The sequence below is a fragment of the Blennius ocellaris genome (assembly GCF_963422515.1).
Source record: "Blennius ocellaris genome assembly, chromosome: 6".
In the NCBI taxonomy this organism is placed as follows: Eukaryota; Metazoa; Chordata; class Actinopteri; order Blenniiformes; family Blenniidae; genus Blennius; species Blennius ocellaris.
In genome coordinates, this window is record NC_137655.1 from 20,188,482 (window position 1) to 20,213,272 (window position 24,791).

The 24,791-nt window shown below is 44.5% G+C and overlaps 2 protein-coding genes across 2 annotated transcripts; one reads left to right on the plus strand and one right to left on the minus strand.

Moving 5' to 3' along the window:
- On the plus strand, positions 1-9,108 carry nxpe3 (neurexophilin and PC-esterase domain family, member 3). Its single transcript, XM_080497768.1, has 6 exons — positions 1-100; positions 3,143-3,323; positions 4,129-4,910; positions 5,660-5,727; positions 5,818-6,039; positions 6,143-9,108. The coding sequence occupies exons 2-6, from the start codon at positions 3,231-3,233 to the stop codon at positions 6,703-6,705; spliced, it is 1,728 nt and encodes a 575-aa protein (XP_080353894.1). The 5' UTR covers positions 1-100; positions 3,143-3,230; the 3' UTR covers positions 6,706-9,108.
- A 191-nt stretch (positions 9,109-9,299) lies between these two features.
- me3 (malic enzyme 3, NADP(+)-dependent, mitochondrial) lies at positions 9,300-21,516 on the minus strand. Its single transcript, XM_080498432.1, has 15 exons — positions 21,378-21,516; positions 20,755-20,985; positions 17,619-17,752; positions 16,789-16,938; positions 16,628-16,703; positions 16,381-16,542; positions 15,921-16,024; positions 15,599-15,708; positions 15,205-15,302; positions 15,008-15,121; positions 14,830-14,935; positions 12,432-12,574; positions 12,069-12,242; positions 11,451-11,549; positions 9,300-10,379 (listed from the first exon to the last, which is right to left on the minus strand). Exons 2-15 carry the CDS (start codon positions 20,977-20,979, stop codon positions 10,218-10,220), a joined length of 1,857 nt encoding a protein of 618 aa, XP_080354558.1. The 5' UTR covers positions 20,980-20,985; positions 21,378-21,516; the 3' UTR covers positions 9,300-10,217.
- Between the last annotated feature and the right edge of the window lie 3,275 nt (positions 21,517-24,791).

The following is a 24,791-nucleotide window of genomic DNA, read 5'->3' on the forward strand; positions in this document are numbered from 1 at the left end:
CCGGGGAGGTGAAAGGCTCCTCCAGAACCCGGCTCTCACCCCCTCTCCACCGGCCAGCCGCCTCCAGCCTCGGCGCTCCTTCCACGTCCCGATGTAACGCGTAAGTACCGGGAGAAACGTCCTCCGTTCACCGTCAGCGACGTGACACGGAGCCGTGTTTATCGCTGGGCTCGTTCTAAATGGACGTCCCGAGCGGTGCTCCGTGTCGTTCCTTCCTTTGTGGGCGTTCATGTGACCGGAGCTTTAGAATAACGAGGATCCGACGGAGATCCACCGGAGATCCACCGGGGCTCCACCGGGGACGGTAACCGCGATCACGGCGGATTATTGTCCATTTAAAGCCTCACGACGAATCACCCCGGGGGGACATGCAGTGACAGATAAACAGTAACCCGGCTGCGGAGTGAATCCAGATGTTTTCCGGTTCACGGGCCTTTAAAACGCTCAATAACACCATTTACTTCTTTTTAGAAGAGGATCTATGAACGGAAATATTTACCAAAAGTTGCATTGAAATGGAAGATAAATAAGCGGAACTGGCATCAGATAATTTTATTTAATCGATTTGAGCAATTTACATCTAATCTGGGTTTTTCTTATCACAAAGACTGAATATCAACATATATAATAGTTGCAATTTAAATATTCATCATATATTTAGATTTTATGTAAAGAATAACCCCCTAGGATTAATACATTTCTATTCTATTCTATTCTATTCTATTCTATTCTATTCATTCTAAGTGCATTCATTTTAAATGGAAGAGAAATTTACTTGAAATGCACTTGCTTAAGATATTTTTTGTTTCTGTTATCATGCAGATAGAGAAGATTCGGCAGGTTCTTCTTGTGCACAGCCCACATATTCAGCTCTGCTGCTCATCCCACAAATTATTGACTTGCATTTATAAATATAGCACCACTTAGCTAAGCAAGCAATCAATGAGTGTTTATATGAATAAAGCTTATAAAGCAGTGAGACGAACAAGAACTCAGGACACAGATGAAGGTTTAGACGGTTTATGCAATGACCAGCAGACTGAATTCCTCGTGATTCAGAAACTGGACGTCAAGAAAAAGGCTTGACGTGGAAACCAGGAAGCAGATAGAAAAGGTTACTGGAGTGCATCAAACTGAAGCCTGACAGGACTTTTAAACAGGAACCACAACAATAAACCAGAACAAAGAACTTTAAACAAAACGGCAAGTCGCTGACGCTCTTTATTGAAACACATGAAGTGTAGTACACTACCTGCTGTAAGGTCTTCCTCTGTGAAGTCTGTACTTCTCCAGCTGTTGTTGGCTCTTTCTGCTTCTATTTGACTTTTTCTGACCAATTTCCCCCAAACAAGGTTGTGGAATGATCGCCTGATTGCACGATACCTCCCTCAAAATAAAAATTTTGTGCTTCAAATAGAATTAATCTGGAATAGACTACACGTTCATATGTGAATAGTCAGTTAGGCATTATGGGAATAGACTCTATCTTTCGAATAATCTTATTGATATGAGGAACTTTCTCTGCTTTTGATTCCTTGAACGTGGCATGAAGAATCTCAAATGTTGTGTTGTCGAGAAAAAGAATGAAAATGAACACTGGACACAGTGTTTTATGTGATTCTGTCAGGCTGAGGGGTGGTTGTGACCACTTCATAGTGTCACGTGACAGAAGCACGTAAAGAAAGAGATTTTCTACAGGTAAAACATTTACCTATAGATCAAAAGAAAGTCGTCTAACCCAGTGCTTCATAAGTGCCGCTAATATGAGAGCAAAACCTGTTCAATGCACTAAAACTCTTCATCGAGTGAACAACAGATGTCAATTAGCAAGTGGCAAGAATATCTGGGAAACGGCAAAATTAAAACCTCTCAAAAATGACATTTTAGAAAACAACTTCAAATGTACCTCCTCCCTTTCCTGGAGAGAATTTGTGTGTAAGAACAGTATAAGTTTTTTTTTTTTTTAAGGAACCCTCACAAGAGGGCCTCTTCAGAGAGAGACGCCTACCGCTGGAGGAAGTGTGGATCAGATAAAGCTGGGCATTGATCACATTTTCTGGGACTGTTCAAAAATGATTCCTTTCTGGACCCAGCTCAGTAAAAGCATTGAGAAATTGATCGGTGTGGCTATACCACATGACTTTTTGACTTTCTATTTAGGGAAGAGGCCGGTTCAGATGATAGGAAATGTGAATAAATATCTGTATAATGTTCTGCTGGCGCCTGCAAAGAAATCAATTATGAGAAAATGGCTATGTGACAAGATTCCGACCGATGATGACTGGATTTGTATTGTTCAATACAATGGAAAAACTTACATATGCTGTAAGACTGGAGCATGAAAGATTTGAAAAGTAGGTTTATGACAACAACGTAACTCGTTTTAAGATGTGACTCACTAATGCATCCCTAAAACAATGAAGATATGGAACAATGTTTATTTTCTTTTTCTTTTTGCTTTGTCTTTGTACAACTATATATGCATATGTTGTTTTGCAGTTTATGCTGTATGCATATTTAAAAACCTGGGAATGTAAGCTGTAATATCATGTTATATCTGTATTATCTGTTCCCAATAAAAAAATTAAACTTAAAAAAAACAAAAAAACTCTCAATAAATAGACAAAGGGACTGGACACAGAGTGGATAAATGTAATGCAACAACAACCAAAGAAGCCAAACACAACAAATTAGATTCAGAAAAAAACTGATCTGCAGATGAAATCAGCCATAAGACGAGTTCATCTGCCAAATACGTCTTTAAACCCTCCGGCTGGAGGATATCTGCGCTCACAAAGGACAAGAAGAAACTATAAGTATGGTCTCCTCTCTGGTGGGATTGCATTAAATGTATGACACGTCTCCAGTGTTCACACGCGACAGAGCTCTCGCTATTATCTCTCGATATGGATCCTGCATGTTTGAGTTTATTTGGTGACCTTAAATCTGGATGGAGATGTTTTAGGTTTCGTTAAAATGGTTAAAATGATTGTTCCTCGTGTTGTACACAATGGAGTTTTAATAGTTCAAGTGGCTGTTCTGGACAGTCTGTCAGGTGTTCCATGTTCACCCAGATGTTTTCCTGTTCCGACATTGGAGGTTGAAGCGCGGGATCACATTCCTCATTTTCTCCAATCCACAGTGTTGGCGGGTGAAACGATGCCATCATCGCTGTGGTGACAGCAGAGAGCGGGACAGGGTCTGATCATGGGAGAGAGAAGGAGGTCACCATGTACCGAAATCTGTCCAAATATGCCCTCGTCTTCCTCTTCTTAGCGCTGTCTGGCCTCATCTTCCTGCTGCGCAACATCCACACCGTCGAGGTGAGAAGTGGGCGACGTGCACGTTTTTTTTTCTTTTTTTTAATTGATCCATTTTCTCGCTGGCCTCAAAAAGAGAAATGGAGACAATGGGTTCATTATTATCTCATGAATAAAGGCGGTGGATTGAGACCGATTTTATTACCGGTGAGAGAAAAACCACTCTCGTCTGACTGTGTGAAACAAAGAAGCAGGATTAACCTCGACCATGTTTTATCATTAATCGTAAAAAAAAAAAAAAAAAAACATATCGAAAAGCAAGAACGTTCCAAACAACTGTCCCGTTAAATCAAAATGTAAACAAAAGTTAAGGGGTGATCACAAACAGTAGAATCGTTAAAATAAACTACATTGATGAGAGAATGTGATTCTCATGTTCGGTTCCTTATTCCAGGCTGGTTCACTGTTAATTATCCATAAACACGGTGGAACAACAAGACGCTTTAGAAATCACCCTTTTTGAAACTAATAATAATAATAATACAAGTAATATAGTTGGCTACACAAACGTGGAGTGTCCAACATGAGACACGTGTGAGCTGCTCCTGCTTCAGTAATGATGAGTGCAAATCAAATCCAGACATTTTGTATCGCAGCCCTTAAAGTAGGTTCAGTTTTAAATTAAAGGTTCATCCTTCACCAACCAATGCAGTACGTGTAGTATTCTTTCAGGCCCTGGATCTTTTGAAGCCATAAAAAAAAAAAAAAGAATGAATCTGCAGTAGGTTTTTCCTGCAATGCGCCACCATCTCATGACCTGCTCGTCTCTGTTGTTCCTCATCGATGATCTGTCGTCGTCTCTCCTCAGAACTGGAACTGCCACACCATCTCAGCCCTCTACCAGCTGCAGAGTCGAATCCACGCCTCCTTCATCCAAGTGAATCTCCCCACCTTCCATCCCAATCACACTTTCTGCGCCCACCTGGGCCAGAGACCTTCCCCGGAAGATGAGCAGGAGGAGCGCTACCTGCTGGACTCCATCGACTGGCCCGGCCCGCCGCCTCGCTCCACACCGAACGGCCTTTGGCAGACCAGCGACCCGGTGCACAGCCTGTTCGCCATCCTCCCCACGAAGGAAGGGAGGGAGTGGCACGTCGGCGACGAGCTGGAGGCCCTGGTGCAGATGCACGACTTCCATGGGCGCCCCAAACATTACGGAGGGGATTTCCTCCTGGCCAGACTGCATTCTCCGGAGCTGGGGGCGGGCGTAGCCGGGAAGGTGGTGGACCACCGCAACGGCTTTTACTCCGCCTTGTTCCCGCTCCTCTGGGTGGGGATCGCGCGGGTGGAGATCACCCTGGTGCACTCCAGCGAAGCCGTGGCCGTGCTGCAGCGGCTCCGGGAGGAACGGCCCGACCGGGTGTTTTTCAAGAGCCTCTTCCGCCTGGGCTTCCTGTCGGAGACGACGGTCTGCAACATGTGCCTGCCGCCCGACCAGCAGCCGCTGTGCAACTACACCGACCTGTACACGGGCGAGCCCTGGTACTGCTACAAGCCCAAGATGCTCAGCTGTGACACCAGAATCAACCACGCCAAAGGGGGCTACTTGAAACACCTCATCACCAAAAAGGAGGCTCTGCTCTTCCAGAGGTTTGTAGTACAATCGCAGCTCTGAGTCGAGCCTCTAGCCTGCGGTCCCTTCCTGTCATTTCCGTTCAGAAGGCAGCAGGTTATTCTAAGAGGATGATGCAACAGCTCTGATATTTTAATGTTTCGCACTCGGTGTCACAGCGAGAGGCTCTGAATTGTCACTTCTAGGCGACCAGGCGGTGGATTTTCTTTGTTCCTGTCACAGTCGGAGAAGATGCATTTGAGGTCAACTGGTGATTCTGACACTGCCTGGATGTGTGATTGTCAATGTGTCTGGATTTTCCCCCTGTACGGGACTAGTGACGTCTCCAAGGCAGGAGACGTCCTGGACGCCATGTCTAACGTCGGGCAAACACAGGAGGGCGGCCACACGTAACTATGGCCAATTTCGAGTCACCAGTTGACCTCGCATGCACGGGGGAAGCAGTTCGGTTGAATATTGTCGCTATTTTCTCCCCTCTGAACGGCCGAGTGAGAGTACAAAACAAGGTCTTATTTAATAAATAATTCATTTATGAAAGCGTTTCTACCAAAAGATGAGTGGAAGAGAAGCCTCACTACATCATCATGTCAGTTTTTTGCTGCAATGGAACCACCAGGAAGCAGGAAATGTTCTGACTTTTAAAGAAATATAACAAATATAACAAATATCTTTCAGTAACAGCCATTAAGACCAGCAGCATTCTTTACATTTATCATTTAACGTAGCATTTCTGTTTTTTTTTGTTTGTTTGTTTGCTTTGTTGTAGTGGCGTAAACATAAAAGTTCACATACACCCTTCAGGACCCGACAAAATCAATGTGCTGCCACAGAGAGGTACGGTACACCCGCGGACTTTGCACTTGTCGTGTTTGTTGGGTGCGTCGGCGTCGTCCGCTGATGGTCTCGTGTTGCGTTTGGGGTCAGAAAAAGCGGAGGAGGAGAGCAGCAGCGCGAAACCGGAGCCGACGAAGGCGGTGGCGTCTGGATATTACTACCAGGACACGTGGAGGCCTCTGGGTGAGCTCGCCATGCGCCACTTCAATCAGTCAAGCGGCGTCTCTCAGTGTTTGCGGAACAAGGTGATCAACATGTACGGCGACTCCACCGTGCGGCAGTGGTTCGAGTACCTCATCGCTCTGGTCCCAGGTGAGCGCTTGTTCTGTCTCATTTATCCACTTTCTCACCCCCCCCCCCTTTACTTGAACTTCCATTTCTTTCTCCCCCCCCCCCCCCCCCCCCCCCCCTCCAGGGTTAAAGGAGTTCAACTTGCACAGTCCTAAGAACGTGGGGCCGTTCATGGCGGTGGACACGGGCCACAACATTCTGGTGAGGTACCGCTGCCACGGCCCGCCCATCCGCTTCTCCACCGTCATGTCCAGCGAGCTGCGCTACATCTCCAACGAGCTGGACGGCCTGTCGGGGGGCCCCAACACCGTGGTGGTCCTCAGCATCTGGGCGCACTTCAGCACCTTCCCCGTGGGGGTGTACGTGCGGCGGCTGCGGCACATCCGGCGGGCGCTGGTGAGGCTGATGGACCGGGCGCCGGAGACGCTGGTGGTGATCCGCTCGGCCAACCTGCAGGCCCTGGACCAGGAGGTGAGCCTGTACAACAGCGACTGGTTCTCCCTGCAGCTGGACGAGGTGCTGCGGGCCATGTTCAAGGGCCTCAACGTCCTGGTGGTGGACGCCTGGCAGATGAGTCTGGCGCACCACCTCCCGCACGCCCTCCACCCTCCTCCGGTCATTGTCAAAAACATGATAGATATGCTTCTGTCCTACGTTTGCCCGGAGAAGAAGCGGAGCCAGACGTAACGTGTTTTTAAACAGTCGCAGACATTATTTCTTTTGTTTAAAAAAAAAAAAAAAAGAAAATTGAAGCATTTCCCAAAGCTGTCTATGTTTTAACCAAACACGCAGGAGAACCTGCAGAGGTCGGTCAGTTTACGAACACCGCATGAACTCCTGCAGTGGTCACCCGACTACTTTTATTTTGTAGCCAGGAGGGCGTTGCTTATTCTACCGCCAGACATCCACGAACACGTAAGATACATACACCGTCTCCCCCTGCATCACAGCTCCCTCACAGCGTGTTGTTATGACGATGATTTGCAAAGACACCCTCTGTTCTGTCTGTTAGAAATCCTTTCCAGGTTTGTGTCTGTTGCGATCAGAGCGGAAGACATTTCCTCACAAATGTGCAGTTCTGGCTCCTCGGGGGTAACAGTGGCGCCATCGTTCCCGAGCAGACTGTCAGTTCATACTGATAAAACACAACAACAACAACAACACAGAAATACTTTGATATCTGCAGTTGTACTCAGATGATTTATACCACTGTGTGGTTCTATGATTTATTTTGAATTCACTTCAGTTTCATTTTATAAATCAGGACACGAATAATGAGAAAACCCCAGTTCACAGTAAAACAAGTAGGAATCCACTGATTGAAGCAAATCTCATACGAGCGATTGAAATTCATTCTCCATTTTGATCTTCACCCTCGGCTGCTGGTGCAGAGATCACCAGTCTCCTCGTAGAAATATCCAGGTTTGCAACTTCAATTCACTTCAAACTAATATTAGAAACAGCTTTTATCTGCGTAGTCTCTGACTGGTTGCAACCCAGGTTTAACGAAAGACTGCAAGAGCTCCACATCACAGTCAGAACTGGTTTCATCCGATTCCACACTGACCTGGACAAATTGATTCTTATTATACTAGATGTCTGCTGTTATATAAATCAATGATCTTATACAGACTCCACCTGTTGAGACATTTACCGGACATCCATTTGCCTGCTTCACTTCTATATTCCTACTTGTATTACTCTGCACACGCCAAAGACTTTTGTTTCTGCTCATTGTTGTGTGATTCTTGTCACCACATTATAAATACATGACATGTAAAATAATAAAAAGTGTTGCATTATTTGAGCATAAGAAGTTGTAAAAGCTTGATTAGAATTGTCAAAGTTGAAATAACACACCTGGATAATAGCACTGAAAGTGGGATGTACTGTACATATATATTCAGAGGAGTTGGACCGGAGCAGGACGAGCTCCGCCAACTGGTCCTGACCCGGGAATGAAAGACGTGTCCAACATGTCCTCCTGCCTCTGGATTGGTCATTCGCTATCGGCTATTCATTGTCTGTGACTTCGCCTCAACAGGAAGCGGTTCGATTTCACCAACTTTTCCTCACAGAGGCGGCACGAATCCAACAATAAGTCCCATTGTATCATTGTGTGTGTAACCATGGTCCAAATATATGGCTGCTTATTATCGTCCAGCTGGAGCCTGACTGAACACACATGCATTTTCACTTATATTTCAACATATATCTCTAATTAATAATTCATGTTTTTATCAACAATTAAGTTGTTTTTATGTCATGATTGTCCACGTGTGATGCTTTGTATAGTTTTGTATCATCTTATTTTGAATGGGACATCACTTTTTTTTTAAACGATTAACTTCCACATGTATTATTTTCACACGTTTACACTTTTTTTTCTATGTCGTGACAGTAGACGGAGCAAAAATCCTTCTTCAAACAGAAGAGCTTGACCACTTTTAATTCTTTATTTTAATAATGTAATCATACCAATGTAAAAGCGGCGAGTTTCCCCGCCATGTCTCGTTTCAGTCCACTTTTCTCTTGCGGTTGTTCAACTTGACGGCTCCTCACCTCGGCTTCAATCTCCGCGATTCACTCACATCAAACGGCCCCGGATTGTGCTTGTATTATAAGGCAACTTTATACTCCAGAACAACTTTTTTTTTTTTAAAGATCTGTTGTTTTATATACTGTTTCGAGGCTTCTTTTACCTTGATGAAACATCGTGCCGTTCATTAATAAAGTGCTGGGTTGAAATGTTCACAACGTGTTTATACCAAGAGAAACTGTGCCTATTCTGTTGTTTGAGATTTTCCTCACCAAATAACCAGACTGTTGCTTGTCGCTGAGCTTTTCCAAACCATTTCAAACAAACGGGTGCATTTGTAAGTCGTTGTTCTCGTTTACTCAAGTTTAAGGTGAAGCCGGATACAGGTTTGAGCTGAACAGCAGTTGTATTATTGTTTTATACTTTAAGGCCATTTGTCATCAGCAACATGGTTTCTGGTGAGCCGTTGATACACTGGCAGTGATTTCTTCTCCTGATGTGAGCCTCTGCTGCAGTTCAATAAACTGTCATATACACAATTTGTTTTTCCTTTTCTCAGCTCAACATGAAGAGAAATAATCTACGAGTAAAGAATTATGATCCACGTAATTATGATTTGGTTCAATTCCTGATTTCAGACTTTTGTCTTCAAGTTCAGACAATGCAAGTTAAACCATCTACGCATTTGCTTCACAATCATCTCTGATGAGAATAAATTAAATCAATCTGCCAGCAGTCGACGTGTTTTTCAGAGCTTTATTGAAAAAGTTGCATCTTCCCTTTCAAAACTCAAAGCATATTTCAGTACTAAAGCTTGTACAGGATCATGTTGTTTCGGAGTAAAAGATACAGTTCATCAGTAACTTTGGCAAAAACACAACTGAGCTCTGTACAAAGCTAAAAGAAGACAAACGCACACAAACGGACCACACCGTGTACAAAAACATCCCGACGGTTACTTATAATCGCTGGCAAAACATCCACTGGACACATTCAATCAATTCAAAAGTGCCTTCCGTCAAAAACAAATCGATTCTCAGCTGAGAAGAGAACAGAAAGAGTTTCCAGTCGTGTGCTTGACGACGGGAGGGTGAAACGTGGAGACGAGCCTCACGGGGCCTTTCAGGATGGTGGGAGGTTTTCAAAGTGGGAACGCGGAGCAGTGATGTCCTGAGGTCACGCAGAAAGAGGCACAGAGTTTCTAATAGGACTTCAAGCTTCTAAATAACTCCTCAAGTTTGTGAAGACAAAAGGAAGCGGCGCGTGATGCTGTGAATCGCTGCTTGTATCTTCCTCTCCTCGTCACGCTGGTTTTATTGTGCTGGAACGTCTTGGGAGGATCTCATGAGGCGAGTGTTATCCGATCTGTAAAAGTGATATGTTTATACTGCTGTCTAATAAGTTTCCCCCGGAAGCTAAAAGAGGAAAATGGATTTTACGTCAAATATAAAGACTTTAAAAAGACGTTGGAGAGCCTCACTATGCACTGCATGTTTAACATTTAACCCTAATAATAAAAAAAAAAGAAAAAGCGTCCACCTGAATGAGGGACGCCGACGACAAAGCTAAAAAGTGAGAAGTTTGGAAAAAATAAAACGAAATCTGAATGGAGGCGATGCAGAAGTTTTAAAAGCACTGCAGCGTGTTGGGTTCGGGGGCGTCACACGTCCTGGACGTTCATGGCGTCCTGCGGCCAGCTGTAGGTGTCGAGGCTGAACGAGTCGTAGTCGGGACTGTAGATGTGCGAGAGCACGAACGCCTCTTTGTCTTTGGGCTCGGGGTACAGAGACGCAGTGCCATGTCTGTAGGCATAGTTGACCAGCTGGGCGAGGAGGAGACAGGAAACACTGGTTAGATGCATTGTCGTACAGCGTTTCACCTCAGAAAGGAGACATGTTGAGGATTATTGATGTAAAAACTAAACCAGTGTTCAACCAACCTCATTGCGCTTAAACCGATACTGCTAATCTGACACAAAGCATCATTAAATATTATTCCCATCTATTCAGAAGTGTTTCACAGTCAGACATAGCAGGTGGATATTAACCAAAAAAAAGACAAATATTAAATTTAAGGTCAAGTTTTGATCGACTTGGATAATTAAATATTTATAAAAAGAAGCAGTTAATTTACATTTATTAACATAATTCATTAAACAAGAATAAGAAATAGTGGTAAATCAGTACCCAAATCACTCTTCAGGTACTAAATGGGTATGAATTGACCAGTAACCTTTATATAATAAGGATTTCTTAATTAAGAGGTCATCACATTGAGTTTCAGCCCAGTGCTGCCGTTCCACCTTCAGGCTTCATCCCTCATGACTCCACGAGGGATGAAGCCTCAGTGGTGGGAAGTAAGTAAATATTTGTGAGTCATTACTGTGCTGAAGCAGGTTTTCCGCCATTATTTTCTTTTTCTCAAACATTTCAAGTGTTTATCCAAACTGACTTGTTCTTCGTTATTCACATCGAAACTGCACAAGTTGATGAATTCAGGAGTAATTGAGTTAAATGAATAAAGCCTAAACGTCCTTTCAGTTCCTTCATTCATTTCTATTTGAATGCATCTTGTTTTATATAAAGCCAAGTGAGAACATTACCATTGTTTTTTTTAAGAAAACAACTCACTTTCTGGCTCCAAACTGTTTGAATCATTATCCAGGTCATTTCTACTGATGAACCTGTTCTTTCCACAACATTTTGTGCTCATTTGAACGATTATGGAAAAAATAGAAACTTAAAAAGCATTTTTTTTTTTGGGTCATACATACTTTTTTACTTTTACTCATGAAGTTGAATTGGTACTTTGACTGTTACTAGAAACTATTCTTTAACACAAGCGTGTACTTCTACTTAATTAATGTACGAGTAGTATTTCCAGGTGTGCCCACCTTCACTGCGATCTTAAAGGAGACCTCCCTGATGGTGCTGAGTGGAGGGTAGAGTCTTCCCTCGGCCAGGTGCTCCTCTGTGACCATGTCGGCTATCGCCTGAGAAGAAAGACGAGCGGGCAGAGGGAAAGGCATTTGTGTCATAAGAGGGATATCAGGCAAAAAAAACCAAAAAAAACCAACTAAAATACCACATGTTAAAATTATACAATCACATTTTGTTCTGCCTTTGCTTTTGAACTTCAAAACGACAAGGTTTCAGTCCACATGCAAACACAAGCCAGTTTGACTGAATGTGGGATGATGGTGTGGAGACAGCGCAGACCAAACAGGATGCGATTGGTTACAGAAGTGCTGTATAGTCAGAGTTCATCGTAACTTCCTGCCACGGTTTTCACTTTTTGATACATTTCATAATCTGTCGGTTTGTTCGTTGCTGCGAAACGCCTCGACAAAAACTAAACACGGAGGCACTGTTGTGGAAAGCATGTAGGAGAACAAAGCAGCCGCGGAGAAAGTGTTTTGTTAGAACCTCGGCAGTGTCGAGCCCGACTAGTCTCAAGTCCAAACCCTCGTCATCTTCACGTCTGCCACGTCATCCCGAAAAAGAAAAGCTACCTCTGCCGTGGTGAGGAAGACGTCGTCAGAGATGTGGCGCACGCCGCAGGCGATGACTCCCAGAGCGACTCCGGGGAAGACGTAGGCGTTGTTTCCCTGCCCGGGGTAGAAGGTGCGTCCGTCGGCCAGCGTCACTTTATTGAAAGGGCTGCCGCTGGCGAAGATGCCCCGGCCCTGAGCAGAGAGGAGAGAAAACTCGTGTCAGTGGCAGAGAGGAGCCGTTTGTTAATGGCAGAGAAGATCGGAAAAATTTTTCATGGACGCCCCAGACATGATCAGCTCTGCGTTTTTTTTTTACACTTGGTTCCAGTGGTAAACAAGTCATTTCCAGAAGCATCAAAGAAGAAAGGTTCCACCCGTCACCTCTGTGAGCTGGTAGCACTGCTCGGCGGTGCACTCCGCCTTGCTGGTGGGGTTGCTCAGGGCGAAGATGATGGGCCGCTCGTTGAAGGACGCCATGTCTTTGATGATTTTCTCGGTGAACGCTCCTGCGATCGCGGCGACGCCTTCACATCCAGGACAAAACCACAGAACCAGGATCAGTTTTCCACCTCAAACACAAACTTCACCAGCGTCAAGAAGAGACGGGAACAAATACTGATGTTTGGGGGATTTTCTCTCTTTGTTTTTTTTCTCTCCTCTTGGTTTAAATTAAATTTCCTTCAAATTACAGTCACTGAATTTTGATCGTTTCAATTTCTTCTATGAGATCAGTGGAAATGGGGTTAGGGATTAAACCAGCTAATCATCGTGGTGTTAGAAACTTTAAACAAAAATTGCAGATCTACAAATCAAAAATTGATTTGAAACTTTGATACGCGAGATTAAGTGAATTAAGAAAAAGATGCAAATCAACAAACTGTTTTTGTGCCGACAATAAAAATAAAAAAAACGGCAGGAAAGAAAAATCACCTTCCGTAGGTTTCTTTGTTTTTCCAAAGCTGGTTGGAGAAAAAGGATAAGCAAACGTAGGTTACTAAAAAAAACTAAAACAATGTGTCTGGAAAGTGGAGGACTCTAAATTATTTCCTGTAGTTACTATTGTCTATCAACATAAATCTGCTTTTCATTTCGTTTGTGAACATTTAATGGAGTTGGAGATCGACGCGTCTGCTTTCTCATCCATGCAGCTACAAACTCTACACCTTGTAGCGTCTCCACACTGCATTGTCGTCTTGAGCTTATTTTGGAATACAAACGTCATCCTGCTCTTCTTTAACAATTCATAAACTTGAGTTCAGCTGTAAGTTTGACTGCTAAAATAAAAAAATAAAGCCAAACATGAGCCAAATTGTTTTCCTGGCCACAATGAAAGACCTCCGGATGGAGAGTTGATGTGGCCTTTCATTTTATTTTAACCTCTTTGGGAATCTACTTAAAATCGTTTGTGGTTGTTCGTCTGACGGCGGTCCCTGAATGTCACACAGTCCACATAGAAGCACCAATATTAATCCACAAGGAGATATTGTTATGATCTTTCATCTTTCATCCGATATGAGCAGAATTGCACACGTTTGTCTTCATGTTTAAAGCCGACATTTGTACTCTAAGAACTGCAGATCCCACAGTTTCATATAGATTTAATGGACCCTGGCTGGTCAGGATATTGAGCCAAGGCTCTTTGTCGTAATCGATTTGAAGACTGTGTACCAGAAGTGTCTGTGCTGCTCTGAAACCACCGGACGTGTCTCGTCCCTGTCAGAATGACTGGCGCTAGTTTCAGATTTGACATCGGCGCTGGCACACATGTGCTCAGCCTGCTACACAACACAGTCCACGTGTGCAAACCGTTTAATATCCGATATGTTAAAAGTGCAAGAAATGCAGAAATGAGACGTTTCAGTTCTGTTTTCATGACAATTTTTTTTCTGACTGTGCTTCATGGGGGTGAAAGGCAGCGTGTGTCTCCTGCTGCACCTTAAACTAAGCTGACAGACCCATCATCACTTGGAGCTGCATTGTAATTTGAGCCTTTCAGAAGGACTGTACCACTTACTAACACCTGGCTATTGAATTACACTCAAACCATCATCATTGTTAGTTGGCATAGCCAGCATGAGCCAATCTAAAGTACTGATAATTACACGTCTCAACCAACCAAAATCCCAACATTTTTAGTTGCTCTACCAGAAAAAAAACCTGTTTAAAATCCATTTCTTATAAAGGGGATCATCTCTGCTCAGAGAATAAACCAACACACGGAAACAAGACCAATAAACTCGTTTCCAAATCCTAGTTGCTGAAATCAATCACACCAAATCCATATGTTTACAAACAAACTGGAATTTGCAGCCGTCAAATTGCGTTTTGGTTTCGCGTGGGTTTCTGGGATGACAAAGACGGTGCTGCGGCAACTCCAGTGGAAATATCGACATTTGACCAATTTAAGCTGAGGGAAAAAAAAAAGCCAGACTTTCTCAGACAAATAGTATTCAAGCCACAAGAATAGTCTTAAATACTGTGGAACTGATCGTTAATCATTTTTCCTCAGTGCGAATCAAGATCATGCAGGATCGAGTGCAAATACGAGATCTTGCTTAGGGAATCTTCAGGCGTTTCCGTGACGCCAAGACGTCAACAAACCCAAGCATCTTTCCTAAAATATAAATGAGTTTATATTTTATATTTGAGTTTCAATCTGAAAGGTACTGACGGCGTATTAAGAGATGTAACAACTAAAACTGGTCCCTAAAATGTGTAATTTCCCCCTCGTGGATTCCAGTAAAGTCCTGGAAGCAATAATCCTCTTCGGTTCACTCACCGATGATGGCGGTGGGTTTGATGGTGCTTACCACCTCCTCCAGCGTCTTCAGGTGGGGGTGATCATGAGCAAACTCCTCCTTCTCGTGGTTGAGGTGACCTCGACCCTGTTTGGGGGGCGAAACGTGTTATGAAACGCTCCACTTGTTGCATTGATGCGACACACATGCGACACACACCTTCACAATGAGGCCCTTAGAGTCCACCATCCAGATCCTCTTAGCGGCCTCTTCTTTAGACACGCCCTCATTGGCCATGGCCATTATGAGCAGGTGGGCGATACCCAGAGCAGCCTTGGTGAGAAGAAAAGTGAGACGGTCTGCATCGTAGTCTCGCATTTCAGTTGGCTTCAAATGACCAATTCGAGTGTTCTCACCTCGCCTGCCCCCTGAAACACAAACGTGTGGTCCAGCAGTTTGTTCTTGGTGATCTTCAAAGCTGCCAAAACGCCGGCGACAGCGACCGAGGCCGTGCCTGGAGGAGAGAGGTGGCGCAGACTGTAAAACGTGTCATATTACTGAATATAATGTAGCAGTGGGACTTCTGTCAAGACCAGCTGTGAGTCGTCTGCTCAAAACAGCATCGACTAGAAAATAAATAATCTGCAAGTTAACAGAAATCCTCCTTTTTTTAATGCTACAATCTCAATCCATTAAAATGTAGGAATCAAAATACCCAATGACAAGACAAAGTCACTTGAAATGATGATTTCCTTAATGTCCTAATCGCAGCGCCGTTGCTAATAATACAACACGGTACACTCCTAATACCTTGGATGTCGTCGTTGAAGGTACAGTATCGGTTCCTGTATTTGTGGAGGATGCGGAAGGCATTGCTGTTGGCAAAGTCTTCAAACTGGATCAAACAGTTCATTCCGTACCTGCAGGGCAACAGAGGGGATGAATCAAAAATCCAATATCAATATACGTGTAACAGCACTGGACCATGACAGCAGACACTCACTGGAAGTAAGGACCACAAACTCACTGGTGAATTAAAAAAAAAAAAAAAAAGGAAACCCCCGAACGGTACAGCCCCTCAAACCCCACACGCATCATCATCATCATCATCATCATCATCATCATCACTCACTTGTCCGTCACGGCCTGCATGAACTCGTCGACCAGGTCGTCGTACTCTTTTCCTCTGATCCTCTTGTGCTTCAGGCCAATGTAGAGAGGGTCATCCAGCAGGGCCTGCACAAAACAGACAACACAATCGCTTAAACAGAAACCAATAATATTTGTATTCTATTTAATATATTCATACATTGTAACGGACCGGCTTCCAAACACATTCTACTTCTCAATGGGACAATAACTCATGTCCACCTTCACCACTTGGGCAAAATGGGTTCTACACTTAATTTTTGAGTTTATTTAGATATAGAAAATACAATTAAATGATTAAAACGAAAACTCAAAGACTGATAACCATCTTGAGTCAGTGACTGATTAACGAGACATCTCAGTGATTGTCTAAACTCCGCTGATATGTAATCAGCAGCGAGCAGATATGAAGTGCAGCAGCCGCTCGTAAAGCCTCCAGTCACCTGGTTGTCGGTGCCGACGTCCAGCAGCACGGGGAGACACTGCTGCGGCTGAACTCCCCCGCAGGCCGTGTACAGAGCCAGCTTCCCCACCGGGATTCCCATCCCGTAGCCGCCCAGGTCTCCCAGGCCCAGGATCCGCTCGCCGTCTGTGACCACGATGGCCTGGACGGGTTATAAAACACGAGGTGCTGCAGCAGTCTGGGCGGTGGGTCGAACAGCTCGCCGTCGAGAGCCACGTGACCAGTACCTTTATGTCTTCTTCGGGCCAGGAGTTGAGCATGGTGGCGATGTGGCCTCGGTCGTGGATGGTGATGAAAAGTCCGCTGTGGAAGGCAGGGCGGGAAGGTTTACAGAGGATTCTCATAAAAGAGAAATAAGCCGATCGCTCACGCTCGGTCCAAATCTCACCGTGGTCTCCGGAAGGCGAGGCCGTACTGCTGGCAGGCCAGGCCGACGGTGGGCGTGTACACGATGGGCATGAACTCCTCGATGTCGGAGGTCAGCAGACGGTAGAACAGCTTCTCGTTCCTGTCCTGCAGCGTCATCAACAAGATGTACCTGAACACGACATAAAAGACCATCAGACAGCAGCTCCAATGCTACAATTCATTCCTTATTTGACCTTCTTAACACGCACCAGCTTAAATATGTGCAGACTGAAACCTCTGGTGTTTAATCTCAACAACAATTTGTCAATGCTCAAAGAAATGAAGTGCATAAGGCATGACAACTAAAATCGTTTGAATTGTTTGAGCACAGCAACAAGCCCTTAGTTGGTAAAAGGAGTGAGTGCCAAGCAAAACATTTGTTTCCTACAAGTCCAGACATCTGAGGTCAGATCACTGCAGGTATTTTAAGTACAAGTCTCACATAAAATACACAACTGATTGAGAGGGTTAAGTTTAGGTTTTATAGTTTGGTGATGCAGTAGAAATGAGAGAAGAAATGGGGATTATAGAGAGAGATGCTGAAAAAAATGCGCCCACTGGAATGCATCGTGTGACTCAACCACTACAAGTCTCAGACTTTCCACACAAACTTTTAATCACATGACAAATGGAAAATAAAACAAAACCCTCCTCTTCCAACAGATGTGAAGTGCTAAAGAAGATTTGAATCACTATGTAGGACAGGCCCCAATAAACCACACTTTCCGTGGGACGAACTGATTGAACATCTGCAGCTGCCGTGTTTCTATCTTAATCCCGGTGATTTGTTGTGGACGTCTGCCGGCTCACTTGTCCAGGGGGTTGGCGCGCGTCTCGTAGCTCTTCATGACTCGCAGCACCTGCACATCCTGGGACAGGAAGCAAGGGGGCAGCAGGCCGTGGATCCCCAGCTGCAAGCGCTCTTCCAGGGTGAACGCCATTCCCTGCAGAAGTGGAAGAAGCCTGGTTATACAACACCGGTGGGGTCGTACGAGGCAAAAGCCCACAGACCGAAGCACACATCCAGACCACAGTGACTCATGGGTTAGTCACAACAGGGAGTGGTTCGTGGTGACTCATATACAAGCCGAGTCTGGTGGTCTTTTTCATGTTTCCGTCAAAGAACTACTTGTTATTTCAGGGGAAAAGTCTGATGACAGAAAATACAAGGAAAAAGTCCAGTACATGTATCGATGAGGGTTTGACTCTGTGCAGCGCTGAGCCGCTGCAGGTTTCTCTCTGCTTTGGCAGGCTTCCCAAAGCGTGATCGGAGGGGAGTGAATCTAATCTATTTATTCTGTCCAATAGTGAGGGCGCCTGAACCCACTCCCCTGGCGGCTCCACTTCTCTTCCCTCGTCGCTGCTTCATCTCACTCTCCCTCCATTCGCTCATGACGGAGAAAACGGTGACCTACATGAGGAATGAAGCTGCCCTCCTGGCTTCAGTTTCTGTGTGTGTGTGTGTGTGTGCCCACATTGTCTCAGTAAATGATTCATGTTGGCAGGGGCCAGTGTGAAATGTGATAGCAGATATTTACAACAGTTACCCGTCGCTGAACATTGGGGCAGCTCGCTCCCTCAATCAGAGGATTTTTGCTTCAAATCCCTATCGGTCCCAGAGCAAGACACTGAACTACAAGTTTCTCCGAATGACTGGACTGAGGGCCTTGCATGGCAGCCGTCTCCATTGGCGAGCGTGTGTGACCGACAATGTACAGCACTTTTGGTCAAGATTGTTTCTAAAGCAGTGGAAAATGGATTTACTAAGAATAGATTCACAGAGAAATAATCTGTGTATTGAAGCTGAATGTTTTTGGAGCCACAAGTGAACTGGAGTTAACAGGAATGTCAAACACATGGAACAAGGTGACCTTGCAGAGTGTTAAAAAAAAGTAGCTAATAAAAGCATAGACTGCATTTTTCAATTCCTAGTTTGCCCCACCTGTTAAGGCTGCATAATTGGGACCAAACAAAAATGAAAATTAATAGATTGGGCCCTATTCATGTCTACTTTTGCCTCTCCGGTCTAAATGCCGATTTAGCTGATGAAACACCTGGTTTCCATGACTACAGATCACCGTGTTTACGTGGCTATGACCAACTTGCCATCTATACATGTGTGTTTCAAGACTGTTGGATCAAATATTCATGAAGTATTTGATCTCGGTGGTGGAGACGCCCCTTCACCAGTGACACTGGCACACCGCTTCCAGACAGTTTTGTGTGTGTTGCTCCATGAATATATACAATATGACCATGTATGGTGAAAGAAAAAAATGCCCCCCCAAAAAAAGCAAAGCCAAACTGGAGCCAAAACAATACCTCAATATACCTCAAACTCACGAGTTGTGAGTATTTAGAAGCCATTCTGCCATCGTCATACTGATCTGGCCCAACTGATATGAAAGCAGTGCATAAGCTAATATGAATTTGACACTCCCACTCTAAATCAACTTGAAGGCAAACCTCCTGTACAAATGTATGTGTTTAGAGAATAATCCAAAGAGAAAGTCACAGATTAACAGACTTAAGCCAACTCAATTGCAGGGAGCAGGAAACATAAACCCATGAAGGTGACACGGTGCAGGTGTAATTAAAATCAGGCAACAGATCTGTTAATATACAACAAGAGTGAAAAAGAAAACAAAAAAAAAAACCTGCACGGATCAGCATCTTATCAAGGGTTGCTATAAAGATACAGCATCTGTCGTTTAACTTTATGGCTAAATATAAATAGGAGGAGATTCATTTATATAACAAGTTGCAAGGTTAAAGTTACTGGCTGTGAAAATGTGGAAACTGCACCTCATCCTTCCTGAAGGAAAGCGAATGTGAGGTTAGGGTTAAAAAATTGAATGTACAAAAAAATTCAGTTGCTGCTCAGTGTCAAAAAAACAAACCCCAAAGCAGTCAGACAAGAAATCTCCCTGAAAATGAGCAAAAACAGACAACTATTCAGAGTTGTTTAATGTTTTATTTTCTGCGATTCAAGTCTCAGTCCACCTCCTGACTGCCCCTCACTGACCTGTGAGTCAATGGCATGTAACTGCTGACTGCACATCGCCAGCGGAAGGAACTGTGACCAACCCATCAAGCAGAAATCAAAGCAATAAACTCTGCTTTAGCTTCTCTATCTGTTCTTCTGGTGTCAGCAATTCACACAGGAGTAATTTCTCTTTTCACAATGGTAAGAAGGTTTAATAGGCAAGGCTCTTGGTGGACAGTTGTACATCAGCCCCATTATAAACTGGCCCAACATAGAAGATTGATATACTGTTAATCCTAGTTTGTACTCTGACTTTAACTGAGGCAATTACAGTTTTCTCACAGAGACACAGGCTGTGCTATTCGCATGCCACTCTTGTGATTGATGTATGCAGCATGAGGTACTCTCTGTTTAGAAGATTTCCACAACCATAGCAGAGGGTATGAGGGGCAATGTGTTGTCTGTAGACAAAGACCTGCAAGTGTGGCGACAGCACATTTAAATTGTGAGTAGTTCTTTTTTTATTAGGGATTGCCGGCTCAGACCAAGGAGCCGAAAGCTTAAAAACACCTCAAAGTGGCAAAAGAAGCAAATTCAGCCCAGTAAGACACAAAATGACAACAAAGAGGCACAGAACTAGAAAAAGATGATTAGCGAAGCTGTTAAACTACAAACATGGACTTAAGGAGATACAGTGCGTTTACAAAAACACTTGTGTGTGTATATAAAATTTTATCAAAACATACAACTGGACAAATGCCCACAAACTGAACTTTCCAAAACTCATAACGGGACACTAATTACTCAAAACAACCTCAAACAAATCCTAAATTAGGGCAAGGAGACACAATAAGTGCAAACAGCCATAAATCAATTATGTAGAGGGACAAAAGGAACACGTCAGGAAGGGTGTGTGGTTGTGTATTTCCATGCATTCCTCCCCTTGCAGTGAGAGCTCACCTTGTTCAGGTGCGGGTTTCTGGTGATGTCGTAGCCCCTCTTCTTGGTGCTGACGCTGCCCTTCCGGGTGGTCCCGGAGTGGCACACCCGCACCGCCTGGAAGGAGGCCCTGTCGCCGCTCACTCCCGCCGGAGGATGCGCAGGGGAGCCGGTGAGGAGCCCCATGCCGCCCGCGGCGGTGCGCCTACACAGGGACAGGGCTGCTCTTCCTGGGAGGGAGTTCATGCTTGCCTGCAGACAGAACCCAGGGATGAGAAGCGCAACGCGACTCACCTTTCAGGGCAGAAAGAGGACGCACGGCCCAGAAATACCACGCGTGGGGGGCGGGGGGGGGGGGTAACAGCAGCCTGATGTAAACAACCTGCCCAATTTACCGCCGGCATCACGCACTCATACACAACAGCTGCTGTGGCCACGCTAATTAATGAGCATAAACTAACGTGTACAGACGTCAAAGCCCAGTGGCGGTGTTAAAGTGGAACTCCTGCTGTGTGCAGCCGCTTCAGCTCCGCTATTAGCCGTTAGCTCCGCTTCGTTCCAACGTGAATTACTGTTTTCTTTCACGGAGCTTCCCGCTAAACTGCAGCTTTAGCGCGCGGGAGCCTCCGTTCGCTCATCCTCACCTTAAAGTGTGTGAGAAGCCGCTGTGCTCCGGAGCCGCGTCGGTCCTCTCTGCCCGCCGCTCTGACTCACTCTGGCCGGCGGTGCGAGGGGGAACGGGGAGGAGGTGGATAAGGATACCAGCTGACAGACGGCGCCGTGACATTGGCAGTTTCCACTTCCCCGGTCGAGTTCGTTGTGCGCGCTGCGCAGCGACCAATCAGGAGCGAGCAGCCACCCACCACCACCACCGCCACAGCCCGGCTGCACGCGACTCCATCTGCAGCATCTGCAGCCACAGTGCAGCTTCATACTGACTGGAAACATCACAGATTGTTAGGAATTTAAAATCAACACCGAAAGCGTGGAGTAATCATACAATACTAGATGTACGATTACTGAGAAAGTACTGGAAATACTGTTACATTATTTGAACTGCACTCAAGTACAAGTGAAAGTGTTATGGAGAAAATGTCCTAAAACCTACTACAACTTTAAGTTACTTTGAAGCCACAGGCATTTGATGAAATGAAGCCCATTTCACTGACAAAAACAAAATATAAAAATAAAAAAGTTACAATGAAGTCAACCATTTCTGAACAAATGTGGATAAAAGAAACTACTTGGCTCCATAGGGGAGGAAATGTCTGGCTTATGTCTAAATGGTTCAACTCATGTACAGTATAAATAAAAAAACAATCATCTGCCGTGATCACACAGCCGTGAAAAATCAGAAACACAAAGGTAAACACAAAGTATTGACAAGTATCACAAAGTGTACCACATATATATTCATAGCCAATAGCCAAAAAATGATATTTAACAATATAATATAATTGTGTATCTTTTACATTAATATTTACTTAAGCCTTCGGTTATGAAAAAAGAAATTCTATATTATTTATAATCAAGATTCTTTTTAACTTTTCTTTTTATGGTTTCTTTCTGAAATATCAACGGTAAAAAAGGCATGCAAGGTCACATTCCCCCTCTGGTTCCTTCACATCTTGTACACGTCGTAAACCTCATTTTCAGAATACGAGGAAACGATTTGCTTGACTGTCATAACCTTTGTTCAGCCCCCGAGGGATCACGTATCACCATCAGTGCTGAGGGAGTCAAAGTGATGATGACGGAGGTTTTTGAAGTCGCTCTGGATAGACACCTGCAGTGCTCCTTCTTTTATTATTGTTTCCTTGTTTTAACAAAATGTTCATGAGTAAAAAAATCTTTTCTATTTGACGTTTCAGAGATAAATGAATTTGTGGGATGAGCAGTGGACGTGCCAAGTGTTCTTGACTCACGACAAAGTAATTATTCTGCGTTTCACTCGGATGTGATGATTGAAATCAGGAGGAAAAGTACATATTGAAAACTTAATTTACCAAACATCGACAAACAGCTTCAGTATTTAGTCATAAGAAGGAAATGTGTTGATAAGTGTCAGGTTCAAACTCCTGAAATATTAAAGGAAAGAGAGACAAACGCCCGAATCGGGAGAAATAACACAGTAAAAGATGGGAATGTTTGTGATAAAGTGTGATTTCGCCAAGCGATCGGAGACATCATGGACACCATATGTCTTGGAAGGCACAGGCTGCGGCCTTGGAGCTGAGAGCAGCGACACACAAAGCCGCATGAAGCAATGATAACACACAAAGAATTAACTTTACATTATAATGTACTAATGATTAATATAATGTACTAATTTACCTATTTTACAATCAGTTTTGAATGAAACAGGAGGATGACATGACATGTGCTGCCATGTTTTTTCTTTAATTGGCCCCTCTCTCTCTCTCTCTCTCTCTCTCTCTCCTTCATCCTCCTTCCTTCTTACGTTCGGGGGTTGGTGTCAGACGTGAATACATTCAGCAGGGGGGAACTTGTAGGACCTTGGTGTCCAGTCGGGGCGTCTCCTCTGCTCCTCTGGCCTGTTTGAAGCTCTCCTCCTTCAGCCTGGCCTCCTCTTCCAGACGAGCTTCCACAGCTTCTCGCAGCTTTGTTCTTTGTCCTTTGTTCAGCTTCCTTCTCTTGAAGCTGGAATTAAAGTTTTTAAAAGGGCCATTGGGGGAATTTTAAAACAAACTTTATTCTGCAACTTGTCATGTCAAACAGTACTTATCCAAACAAATATAAACAAGATGAAATGCTGGAAATAGACTCAAATAAAGAGATGAAACTGGATCTCTACCTTAACGATCTTGGCCTGATTCTCCACGTTGGTCCGGGTCATTGAGGACTTTTCACACCGGTGCTCTTCTCTCCCAGTGCTTATTGCTGTCGGCCCTCAGCTTCTCACGGACAGCTTCCAGTTGGCTGTATCTCTTGTCTTTTAGGTCTTTTGACCGCCAGAGCTTCTTTCAGCTGGCGCTCTTTCTCTTGCAGCTGGGAGGCTGTCGACTTTTGCTCGACCTGAGTCTGTTGGGTCTGCAGAGCCTCTTTCATGGAGTTCAGCTCTGTATTCAGCTCGGCCACTTTGTGCTGGTGTTTCATGACGAGAGATTCTTCCTGAGCAGCCGCCTCCTTCTCCCGCACCTCCCAGTGCTTATTGCTGTCGGCCCTCAGCTTCTCACTGAGGGTCTTCACCTCGTCGTGTCTCTTCTCCGCCAGCTGGGCCATGAGCTGCTGTTGGGCCTCCAACGCTCTCAGCTGACGGTCCTTCTCCTTCTCCAATCTGGTGAGTTGCACCAACTGCTGCATGCATGCACCTGGATATTAGGAGAGACTTGATCCTTAGAGAAGTGTCACGCTGTTTGCTGTTCTCCATTTCTGACAAAAGAATTGTGCAAAACTGGGAAGTTGTAGGAGATGTTGGAAAATTGCTGTGGCGATCTTGGGTCGTGGTGCTCCTGGCTCGTGGTTTGTCTTTGACCAGGCAGGGTTTTGAATTAGTCCACTCTCCTTTCTTATAAAACTAAACATATCAAGTTATCTCTGCTAAAAAACGTGATTAGTGCATTGAAATGTTCAGCTAAAATAGTACAAACAACTAATGTTGTTTAGTAATGATAGGAGCTTTTTTACAAAACATAAAATAATAAGTAATGATCCCTCAGCAGTTTAATTAAAATCAACATCCGGGTTTACAGTGTGAGAAGAACTATGTGGCCCCTTGATGGAAATAAAGTCAAACACCCTTGTTTGAAGCCCTTTTGTTGAGAAACTATTGTCGTACAGGTGAAATGACCAATGGAATGTTTTTTTTCTGGCACTTAAACTTCTACACTGATGTAAATTGGTGGTTTAAAAAAAAGAAAGAAATCTTTTACCTGAGATCAATCTCCAGGTGTCCCTCCTCCTCCTCCACCTCCTCCTCCTCCCCCTTATCTCCAGCCACTCTGCGTGCAGCAGCACAGCAGGGGGTCTCTGAAGGGGGGGAGGACCAGCGTTCCAGGTGGGTCACGCACAATCCACAATCAAGCCCGAGGCCAGAC

Excerpts from the sequence above, each read along its gene's own strand:
- nxpe3 (XM_080497768.1), top strand. The coding sequence starts at position 3,231 with ATGTACCGAAATCTGTCCAAATATGCCCTCGTCTTCCTCTTCTTAGCG. Across the intron at positions 3,324-4,128 it reads GCAACATCCACACCGTCGAG|AACTGGAACTGCCACACCAT; the intron begins GTGAGAAGTGGG and ends GTCTCTCCTCAG. Across the intron at positions 6,040-6,142 it reads CCTCATCGCTCTGGTCCCAG|GGTTAAAGGAGTTCAACTTG; the intron begins GTGAGCGCTTGT and ends CCCCCCCTCCAG.
- me3 (XM_080498432.1), bottom strand. The coding sequence starts at position 20,979 with ATGAACTCCCTCCCAGGAAGAGCAGCCCTGTCCCTGTGTAGGCGCACC. Across the intron at positions 16,939-17,618 it reads CGCGCCAACCCCCTGGACAA|GTACATCTTGTTGATGACGC; the intron begins GTGAGCCGGCAG and ends TGTCGTGTTCAG. Across the intron at positions 16,543-16,627 it reads GGCCCGAAGAAGACATAAAG|GCCATCGTGGTCACAGACGG; the intron begins GTACTGGTCACG and ends TAACCCGTCCAG.